Source organism: Dendrobium catenatum, unplaced genomic scaffold, assembly GCF_001605985.2.
Source record: "Dendrobium catenatum unplaced genomic scaffold, ASM160598v2 original_scaffold_62511, whole genome shotgun sequence".
NCBI lineage: Eukaryota > Viridiplantae > Streptophyta > Magnoliopsida > Asparagales > Orchidaceae > Dendrobium > Dendrobium catenatum.
This window is the reverse complement of record NW_021380961.1, coordinates 508,422-519,530: the sequence shown is the minus strand read 5'-3', so window position 1 is coordinate 519,530 and position 11,109 is coordinate 508,422. Positions and strand designations below refer to the sequence as shown.

The following is an 11,109-nucleotide window of genomic DNA, read 5'->3' as shown; positions in this document are numbered from 1 at the left end:
CCAACCAACATTGAAGCCAAGTTGTTACTAAGTATAACTCCCCCCCCCGACATGACTCGCCACCTCGGCTATGAAGGATTTTAAGATTTCAGAGCAGGTCTCACCTCATGAGATGTTGTCGATAGGCCATGTGATGTCCATTAGGGAGGTGAGAGAAATCGACAAGGATGAACACATCGCTGGCAAGAAACATGCTCTCTCCAAGTCGCTGCTCGTAACATCGATCACCTTCGAGTCCAGCTCAGACCCATGCAAGGGGAAAAAGATGTGCTGAAAAACTAGCATTGAGCTCGACGGCTCAAAGTTCTGTGGCTTTGCTTCCAGTCACTGATCAACCCAAGTCCGATCCAACAGGCCACGACTGTGGAGCCCCTTATAGCCTCGGTTAACATACTTGTTGCAAAAGTATCAGCATATGGCACGAGGCTTTGCAGTTTGTGTTTGAGAAAAAAAGGGTGAAGAGAAAAAGGATGGAATGACAACATGTGTGTCATTTAGAATTATTATCAGGTTGACCCGAATTCGACCTAAAATTTCAAACGGTTCATAAATCAAGACTTGAACCCAACTCGTTTTTCAAAAGGGTTGACGCTAACCCAAAAATTTTGTGTTTAGTTTTAGTGTCGTGTCAATTTTTGACATCCCTTATAATGTTAATGGTTAAAAAGATTCTCTTATTTTACTAATGAAAGCATTTCAACTAGACTAAATCCTACGATTTTTTGCCCCATTTTAGATTTTTTCATAAAAATAATGTCTCTTGCTACCCTATATAACCAAGACAAGAAAAATAATTAAAATCTTGTTGCTAGTTAATAAAAAGAAAATGAAAATTTTCCTTTCATTTATAAATCAAATATCGCTTTTTCATAGAATTATTATGTAGATACATGTAATAATGGTCATAACAATAACTATAAGTGTGATAGGAATGAAGATATCATGTAAAGACACATAATAGTGGCCGTAGCGCTAACTATCATATGTGACATCCTCAAAAACCGTGGTGACGTTCAATTCAATTATAGATTTATTAAAATTAAAATTCATATGATCCTAAATTTTATTTTGAAAGTTTCAATTCAAATATGCATTGAGATCGTGCCTAATCAAATTAGTTTTTTATTATGTATTTGAGTGATTCATTATAACCTCTTATTTTTTGTGATATTTTTGTGAAAATAAGATATTACTTCATCAATATTAAATACACAATAAAAATATTAAAAAAATTTCGAATATTAATTTACAAATAAATCAAGAAACAATTCTTCACCTTATTTTAAACATTATTTCTCATAATAGTTTACCCTAAAAAAATTACAAATAATAATTTTCTAACAACTTATTCTTATTGATGCAACTCTTAAGGAAAAAAAAATAGTAATCAATCCTAACCCTCGGATCTAAGCCAGACGGTATCCAAATGTTTTCTCCACCTCTCCAAAGCTTTTGAGTTTCATCAAGATTTGTGCAAGATGAGGGTCGGTACAATAGAAAATAATAATAAAAATATATGGGCCATTAAATATAAAAAAAAAAAAACTATTTTTATTTTAAAAAAAATACAAAATCCATATCAGTCTTTCGGAGTCCCCAAAGTCTAAATCTCAGTGATATACCATAGCTCTGTTCCCTCTGATTGGGTAATAAATAGACCATAATACCCCTACCAAGTGGAAACCAAAATGTCATAAATAGCCCTCAAAGGCCAAGATAAAAATAAAAAAATTTCGCCATTTTATTTTTTTTTTAGATCCCATTTTAGCTTTAAAGCACAAATTCTAATTTATAATATATATTTTTAATAGTGATGTTATGAGCTCTTAAATCTTAATAAAAAAAATAAAAAAAAAAGTTGAGTTAAATAGTTGATAGTCAATATAAAACTTATCAAATATTCATGACATTAATTTAATTTATTTATAACTATCACATAGTAATAAACTTAATTATTAAAAAATAAACTTTATAAAAAAAATCAAATAAATAAGTGAAAACAACTTAAACAATAAAATAAAATAATATCTCAAATCGAACTTCAAATTATCAAAGATAATTGCTATCACATCCAAGGAGCTTTTATTTGGTCTGGTGAACGTACGTAGAGCTACGTTTGGCCGACACTAAGATCGCAGGCACAAAACGAGAAATACCGAGCAATACCAACAATAACGAAAAATAACATTATGTGAAGACAAAATACCGAACAATACCGAGTTTTTTCTAGAAAAACTCGGTATTTTTTGGGATTACTCGGTATTTCTCGGTATTGATCTTCACATAGAGGCATTCCTCGTTATTATCAAACAATACCTAGCAATACTGACCAAATACCGAGTAACAATTCTCTGACCGAACGTAGAGCTACGTCCGGTCAGAGGACGTAATAAAAGTTCCACATGAGCTTTTATTTGGTCCGGTGAACGTACATAGAGCTACGTTCGACCGGCACTAAGATCGCAGGCACAAAACGAGAAATACCGAGCAATACCAACAATAACGAAAAATAACATTATGTAAAGACAAAATACCGAGTTATACCGAGCAATACCGAATAATCCCAAAAAAATACCGAGTTTTTCTAGTCCAAGAGACTGAGCCATTTATTATCTACCTATCCTATGTTGATAGACGACATAAATTATTGAGAAAGGTAATCAGCAACCCTTGGATCACTTTCAAAATTCGTGCTGCCATGGATTTAAGCCAAAATATATAATCCAAGGATCCATGGATTGTCTGCGCAAATGGGGTTGTGGTCCTAACGCCTTTTTTTTTTTTTTGGTCCTCACACCTTAGTGCACCAGACATTAAAGTTTGTAGGTGACAATAACGGGACAAAAATTATAAAAGTAGGCACTAAATATTTAAAATTAAGGTTTTGTTTAGGATGGCCTTCTTACTAAACAGCTTTTTGTATAAAAAAAAAAAAGTTTAAAAACTTTTAATTAAAAATCACTTTTAGAAAGCAGCAAGAAAATGTTTGAGCAACTATGGTTACTAGGGCTGCAAACGAACCGAGCCGAGCCGAGTATGTGAGTGTTCATGTTTGTGTTCATTTAATATCAGCTTGTTCAAGTTTGGTTCATGTTTGTTCGAGCCTTAGCGTTTGTGTCATGTTTGGGTTCATTTAAATTAGGAGTGTTCATGTTCAGTTCATGTTTCGTTCGTTTAGTGTTTCGAGCTTGTTCGCGAACATTATTTTTTAACTATCAACAAACACGTTCATGACATATCTATGACAAATACATTTATAATAAAAGCAATTGTCTATGTAACAAAGGTAATGATTAATATATTTATTAATTCTATAGTCAAATATTATTATTTTTATCGAGCTTATTCACGAGTTCAAAATCGAACATGAATCGAGCTTCTTATCGAGCTTAATGTCAAGCTTGTTCACGAACTTCAAATGATGTTGTTCGCGAACATAAATGAGCCGAACGCATTAGTGTTCAAGTTTGTTTGTTTGTTAATTAAATGATCGCAAACGAGCTTTAATCGAACCAAACAACGAGTAGCTCGCCGAACGTTTGGTTCGCTTGCAGCCCTAATGGTCACATGGCAACAGTTTGATGGATATGATCCTAAGATGACAATCTATCAACCGTGGATCACGTGCTTGCAGCAGTTCGACGGTGAAGGTTGAACTATGGAGATTCGATGGTAGAGGTCTGAAGATGGAAAATCAATAGTGGTGTTTGAGAGGCTTTGATTGAATGACAATGTTTGAGTGATGATGATCTGATAATATTGGTCTGATAATGGTGATCTAACGACAGAGGTTAGACAGCGTTGGTCCAAAGACAGTGATGCGATGATGATAGTCAAACAACAATTGTTCGATTATGGTGATTGAGTAGCATTGTACTAATAATGGTGGTCAAACAATAATGTTCTAATGAGGATGACCAGGGACGGCGGTCTAATGATAGCACTTCAATATGAAATGTAATGGTGGATGTTGAATGGCGACAATTTGATAATGATGAGGAGGTGGTGGAGGTTCAATGATAGTGGTTAAGTAGAACTATGAGATTCTTCAACCCACTAAGACCGCACTAATCTTTAGTTTTTTTTTTTTTTTTACTTTTTTCTTTCCTAATGTCTTGTTCCTCCTCATGTTAGTCATACTTCTATTAAATATATGCTGCTTTCATATCAAAAGTTAAGAGTCCATAAAGAATTAATTTTTATGTATGAAATCACTCGATGTAAATTTTTTTTTTTATGTTTCCTAATTATGAACACAAATGACAAATGGCTCTACTTGTTTGATGAGAAAAATCAAGAGAACAACAGAGGACCACTTCATCTAAGCTCATTGTTGGCCATTTCATTTACATCAAAGGCTCCATTGAAGGAGCTTAATGCTGCCCCTATCATCATCACCGCCGCCGCCATTATTAGCTCCGCCGTCGAGGTAGAGGAGGAATAGTGTGAATTCCCTTGTTATGGAGCTCTGCTAGGATTTTTTCAGTGGAAGGAGGCTTAAGGCCAAGAGGAAGGGGAAGCCATGGCTTCTTCATTGCTTCTTTCACCACCTTATCAATAACCTCCTCAGCCTATAAAAGAAAACAAAAAAAAGAGATTATAATTAAAATTCTTAAAGCTGCCTAATTAACATAAACACCTTCACTTCTCAGAAATTACTTCACAACACTTTTTTTTTCAAATCAAACCACATAATCTAATTATTAATTTGTTGAAAATTACATGAATAAATCTTATATTTGTCATTTGCTATATGGAGATTTATTCACGTAAGGTTGCATGCTTATCATGTGATGGCACATGAAGCGAGCACATGCATTGTCCATTCCAACCCTGCACATTTCTTTTTTTACATAGACAATTTGAAGAGGGTGTGATAATTGACAAAATCTGCAGGTGCAAATTACAATTATAGTCGAGTAAGCCAATCAGACAAATAGGTGGGGTCGGTCAAGACCAATGGATGTGGGTGTGGCATTTATGTTCCACAGGATATAGCCAAACAACCAACTACTTCTATGAAAAGAATACAGAGAATGAAGAAGAAAGGCAGAAGAAATAAATAGAATAGCAAACTGCTTTCTTACTGCTTCATAAATCAACTTTCTATTACAAAAATTTTTATTTTTTTACTATAAAGTTGCTTGAATAAGCAGTAAGAAAACCGTCCCAAACGAAGTCACAGATGACTGCATTTTCTCAGGCAGGCAATTACAGGAAAACTACAAATCCATGTACATTAGCTATATCAAGTATAGATTTACCGGGCAATGATCATAGGAGCTTTTCAGGATTCTATCACCGCTGGCATCTTGCCCACTGTTACTTATGGCTGGACCCTTCATAATGAAGACAAGAACAAAGAATTAAAAAGATGAATCCTTTCATTTATGAAAATTTAATGGCATTTCTTCATGAAAATGACCTGTGGAGGCATGTAGAACTGGCCATAGCCATAACTATAGTGTGGTAGGACAGGACAGCCCCAAGCATCTGCATGAATCTGAAACAGTTCATGGTTCTTCAGATTCTAACAATCAAACATCAAAGCTTTAAGGATATAATGATGTTGAGAAGCATAGTAATCAAGGTTTTTACCCTCGGTTTCGATTTCGTTACTGTCATAATGATTTCGGTTTTGTTACTTTGATTTGGTCGTCGAGTTTCGCTTAATTCTAAAATGTTAGAGTCATAAATATAAATCTTTTTTATGAGTTTCGGTTGATGAACATATTGTTTTGATGGTTTAGATTGAGGTTTCGTTTGGGACGGCTTTTTTTATTGCATCTTAAAGCAACTTTCTAGTAAAGTTGTTTTAAGAAGCAGGAAGAAAGCCATCCCAAGCTTCGAACCAAGCCTGAGTTTAAGATTTAGTTGCTTCAACAGTTTCTACTATTTAACTAGTTTTCATGTTTTTTGGGTCAGAATCATTAAAACTGGTCAAAATTGATCCAATGCAGAACTTTCAGTAAGTTTCTGACAGGCCTTGGCTGAAATCAATCCAAAGCCACCGAAATGATAAATCTCAAGACAACTAAGAAATGAAGAAATTTTAATAAATACCTCTGGGTAAATCTTGGTCTGCCAGTTCTCAGGAGGTGGATGCCATGTTGGTAAACCAGAATGCCTCCACATCTGAACATTTGGGACGTGATAAGCTTGATGGGGCCATATTGGGTAAGGTTGGCTTGGTGGAATTATATAGTTAGAATGGTAAGGAGGGAAGGCCATGATTGGTTTCTGCATGTAACCTCTTTGTGTGGGATCTGTGTGTACTTGCCATCTTCTATCATCTTCCTTTGGCAAAATATGCCTTTTATGCATCCTAAATTTCTGCATATAGGAAAATTCAGAGCCATCCTAAATTTCTACTAATGGTCTTCAATGGTGTTGTAAGCTTTAGGAAAGTGCATTAAGGCTACATTGTTCTGGCATGCACTGTTAAAGCTTCCAAGAGAAAAAAGGATAAGAGTAGTAAAGATAAATATTGTCTCAGATCACATTAAATAGATTTGGAAACTAGGACCCATTTCCTTAAAGATAAGGTTTTTTATTGTCTCAGACTCATACCTGCAAGTGGCTGGCTACATTATGTCTTGTTAGTCCTTCTACCTTCATCAACTCAAGTATCTTTGAAGGAATGGCTTGATCAATACCCAGTTGCTCAATGGCTTTAACAAATCTTCTGTGCAACTCTGGTGTCCAATCTACCTGAATTGTCAAGTAAATTTGTTTAATCATATGTAAATATGAAAGCAAAGAGTTTCTCAATAGAGAATGAAAAAGTTTTTTGCTGATTTTGGTCTGGTCCTAAGACTTCTTACTTTCATTTTTCTTCTACTTCCTCTGATTCTATTCAAGCAAGAATTACTTTGAACGAATGATTTCTTTTTTGTTTGCTTCTCGGAATCGGAATCGTCATTTTCTACATTTTCTGTGAATAAGAACTGTAAAGAGATTTCTTTAGCAGAATTACACTCATCAGCTTTTGACCCTTCAGCTGAATTCAATTCTTCTTCAGCTGTGGCTGTCCCTTGTTTGCAAGGAACAATTTCATCACTATTTCCTACAACAGTGATGTTATTGCAAGCATTGTCGACGAATTTTGTTTCAGAAAGGATGCATTTCGGAGTTTCAGATAATTCTTTATCTTCTATTGCACAATCCTTCTCTGAGCAATCAGGTTGATCTAGAAAAGTTTCAGCCTCGTTCAATCTTTCTCCTTTAATCTGTTGTGGGGTTGAAGGCGCCGAAAATTTATCATTCTCTTTCTCCTTCACATATATTACTTCATGCTCTTGCTCCATATCAAAAAGTTGTGAAGGAATTTCAATTTTAAGTTCATTGGAATTGGACTGAATCTGCAACACTGTTGCAACTGCATCTTTAATGGGTTTCAATGAAGTTGAGATAGCATTTCCCCCTGCATTGAATGCCTGTTCAGGACTAATGCACTCAGGATTTTCTCTTGACTTATCAACTTATTACATGAATGAAATACTTAAAGAAAATAGATCATGACCTTGTGGACAACATGTTGCCATATGTTTCTAAGCTTTTCTTCTGATAGTGGTTTCTGAAGAAATTCTGCTGCACCGAGCTGAAAAAATGGAAAATTGTGATTTTTACATGAAACGTAAAAAATATTAGCTTTAGTTTTCGGTTATTATATGAGCCCAAGGTGAAACTTTGAGAACTAGCAAAAAAGATTATATCTTTCAAACCCAGTTTGCAACACCCAACAGCCCCATGCTGTTGTCAGATACACTTTAAGGCTTCATTTGGGATTGCTTTCTTCTTGTTTTCTAAAATAACTTTTTAGTACAAAAAATTTTAAAATTTTAAAATTTTTAACTAAAAAACAGTTTTAAAATGCAGTATGAAAGCTATCCCAAACAAAACCTAAATAAGAAAAATGTTAGTGCTGCATAATCTTGGGCTGTTGAGTGTATAAAAATCTATCTTGAACAAGCTCAGGATGTCATAAGACATCTCTTTCCTTAAGCTTTTAGAACACAAGTAAATAGACTTTCTTAGTGATGATTCAATGCAATCAACAGGAACTCACCGCTATGCACTTCATCACAGTGTTCAAGCAATGAACTTCTGAAATAACTGCAACAAAACAAGGCAATGAATTTGAAAGGGTAAGCATTCAAATGATTAAAATAGAAGTTTGATTGCCAATTTCATATTATTAGTAAGGGTAAGTTATCCTCCACAGTAAGAAATTTTGGAGTGATACCTATAGTTGGAATGTCCTTAACCATTTCAAGAAACTTAAAGCTGGCATGACCATTGATAGCAGCAACCTACAAAACATCAAAGAATTGCCAAATACAGCTTTAATAACAAAAGTACACTGGCGCTGTTTGGCTACAAGTAGATTTAGTAAATCTGAAGTAAATCCTGAATATTCAGATTTAGTAAACCATGAGAGGATTAAAGCCTGAAAAATGTTTAGCATGAAAACTATTAAATCTTGATAAATCCTGATAAGCTGTTAGCTAAATGGGATACTCAAAAGCCAGATGTTTAATCCTCATTGTTATTTAGCTATCTCGATTTAGTTCCTTCACTAAGAAATTACCTCAACAATTGCAATATGGTAGTTCTCAGCCTTCCTTAAAACAGCTTCCATTGCATCTTCTTCTTTGCAATATGAGTATACTGAAAAGGTCACAGTTCGTTATTTTATGCTTAGAGTAAGCATACCAATATCAGATAATAATAAACCTTGATGTAAGAAATATGATTCAAATGGTGTACGCATTAAGAAATATGGTTGATGTAAGAAATATTTTTCCAAGAGTTGTATGTGGATTGCAAAGCTCCATTGCTGTCTCTGGATAAAAATGCTGCCAAGTGTTTACAACCTGTCCCAAAAATGATCTGTAAGATCTTGGAACAAGGCACTCTTCCATTTTCCTCCTAGTCCTTCAACAATTGGAGAAATTATTCTGTGAGGAGGCCAGACACAGAATGCCGTCCGGAGACCAATCAGAATGCGCCCCGTCAGCGGTACCGAGCGAAGGGGTGATGTGATGCATTCTGATTGGTCTCCCGACGGTGTTCGGCGTCCACACAAAATAATTAATCCAACAATTAGGGGCTGTGTCGTAACTACTACTGCAACCATGTAAATTAACTTATTCGATATTTAATGAAAATAAAAACAACCTATATTTTAAAAAACACTATAAACAAAACAAAGTAACATGTACAAAATATATTTTATTTAATGTCAAAATATAAACAAGAATAAAAAAATAAAAACATATAGTGATGCCAAACACCACCTAATTTTATCTACCTATCAGGTGAGTGCATTTTAAAAACTTTCTTGTACATATTCAAATCAGATGTCTATTTTTAACTACTTATCTCTACTAAAAACTTCTCCAATATTCAATAATGAAGCTTTTAACAATATAGAAGGACTGATGCATGCAATCTTATTATGCATTAACATCCACAACTTCAATTCATAGCCTTCAAATCACAATTGAAATGACCTAACGATTACTTTATTATTTGCTGATGTACAGTCTAATTATATAATTAGTCTAAGCGCAATGATAAGCAAAAGGCATAATCACTAATCAAAATATAGTTCAAAATCTCTAATCCTGAATTTTTTTAACAAAAGATGTAAAATAATTTCTAAGTGTTTAACACAAAATAGATATACAGGCAATCAAATAAATTTCATGATTAAAACAAATATATTCCAACATTAATGGATTAGAAATGACATAAATCCCCCCTAAAAAAATTCCCAATCTATGCAAAATTGTACTTGCAATCAAATGGCTCTCAAGTTTAACAAAATCTTCTGTAAGATATTTTGCTTCAGAAAATCATATTTTTTTCTAGAGAAAATAGAGCTTGAAACATAATAGAGCTCAGATTTAGATCTATTAGAATAGAAGAAAAGAAAAAAACAAAGCTCTTTTTGTTTTCCTTTTTTTTTATACTGATTTGAGCTCCAAGCAGAAGGATCTCCCTCAAAAGGAAGGGAATCTTGAATAAAATCCTAACATTCCATTTGAAATCTCATACTAATCAACAAAGAAAGAGTTCAACTTAGCTTAGACTTTAAGAGAAAAGGAAGACTAAATACCATATCGTTGATGAAAACCTTACTAGTTGACTTAGAAAAATATAAAGAGAGCAGAAAGAAGAACTTAGCTGAATTTTTTTCTTACCCGTGTAATCCATGGCTTCAAGTTTCATTTTAGTATCAGCTGCAGATTCTCTATCTTGATCACATAAGAGGATCCCAAGTCCTTTAGGAAAATCCTTCCACAAAGCCAAATCATCAGCAGAGCAAGGCATATTTCGTTTTGCATCTCTCTCAAGCAAAATAACAAATACATGAACTATCCATTTCAAAACTGAACTGGTTTCTTCAATTCACTTGTTCTCTTCACCAATTCTAAGTCTTCAAACAGAACCAAAAAAAAAAATTGTCAGAGCATTCAAGCTCAATCTCTGACAAAGTTTCCCTGTAAGATTCGGCCCCCTCCAACTCCAAAAGGATTGGCTTCCATGCCACAATTAGAACACAGCACAGGAAGAGAACTTAACAATGTGTGCTAAATGCAGGAGAGATCATAATATGTCAACACAGAGCACCAAACGGACTGATGAGAAGTTGAGTATATGCCAAAAGCTAAACTGAGTAAGATGAAAGAGATTGGACTTACTCTCCCTGCATTTTTAGATAGGACCAGAGCCACAGAAATGCTGCTCTTGCCTTTCAAATAATTCAGAAGGTGAGAGAGAGAGAAAGTCACGGAGTCATTTTGATGAGATTAAAGATGGATACGAGAACATGGATGTGATTTGTGGTAAGTTGCTCCAGGCCACATGTTATCTTATTACAGTAGTATTTTAAAATATCATTTTGGAGCCGTCTATACATATATTAATAATGGATAAACATAATATATATATAGGGATGCATGCTTCAAACATAAATATTCACCTTAATTTATTATTTGGGAGCTTAGATTACGAACTATTGTTCAAAGCTTATATTTGTGATTGTTTATGTCGTTGATTACAAATGATGCACCGTTTTTGTAATTGGGGATAGTGTTTGCG

General features: G+C 34.2%; 1 protein-coding gene across 2 annotated transcripts; it reads right to left on the bottom strand.

Annotated features, from left to right (window-relative positions):
* Positions 1–4,196: 4,196 nt before the first annotated feature.
* Positions 4,197–10,855, bottom strand: LOC110099534 (two-component response regulator-like APRR2). Of its 2 annotated transcripts, XM_028691748.1 has the most exons (12): positions 10,710–10,855; positions 10,209–10,598; positions 8,591–8,670; positions 8,246–8,312; positions 8,069–8,115; positions 7,523–7,600; positions 6,795–7,436; positions 6,571–6,711; positions 6,064–6,333; positions 5,426–5,503; positions 5,265–5,339; positions 4,197–4,571 (listed from the first exon to the last, which is right to left on the bottom strand). In XM_028691748.1, exons 2-12 carry the CDS (start codon positions 10,336–10,338, stop codon positions 4,413–4,415), a joined length of 1,767 nt encoding a protein of 588 aa, XP_028547581.1. In that variant the 5' UTR covers positions 10,339–10,598; positions 10,710–10,855; the 3' UTR covers positions 4,197–4,412. The 2 variants fall into 2 exon arrangements, with proteins under 2 accessions (XP_028547581.1, XP_020682384.1); XM_020826725.2 differs by having other exon boundaries at positions 6,825–7,436; positions 10,209–10,840.
* Between the last annotated feature and the right edge of the window lie 254 nt (positions 10,856–11,109).

Bases quoted from the DNA above. Each gene is read 5' to 3' on its own strand.
- LOC110099534 (XM_028691748.1), bottom strand. From the start codon at position 10,338: ATGCCTTGCTCTGCTGATGATTTGGCTTTGTGGAAGGATTTTCCTAAA. The intron at 8,313-8,590 runs GTAATTTCTTAG...GATGTTTTGTAG, and splicing joins ACCATATTGCAATTGTTGAG to GTTGCTGCTATCAATGGTCA. The intron at 4,572-5,264 runs GTAAATCTATAC...TTTCTTTTATAG, and splicing joins GCTCCTATGATCATTGCCCG to GCTGAGGAGGTTATTGATAA.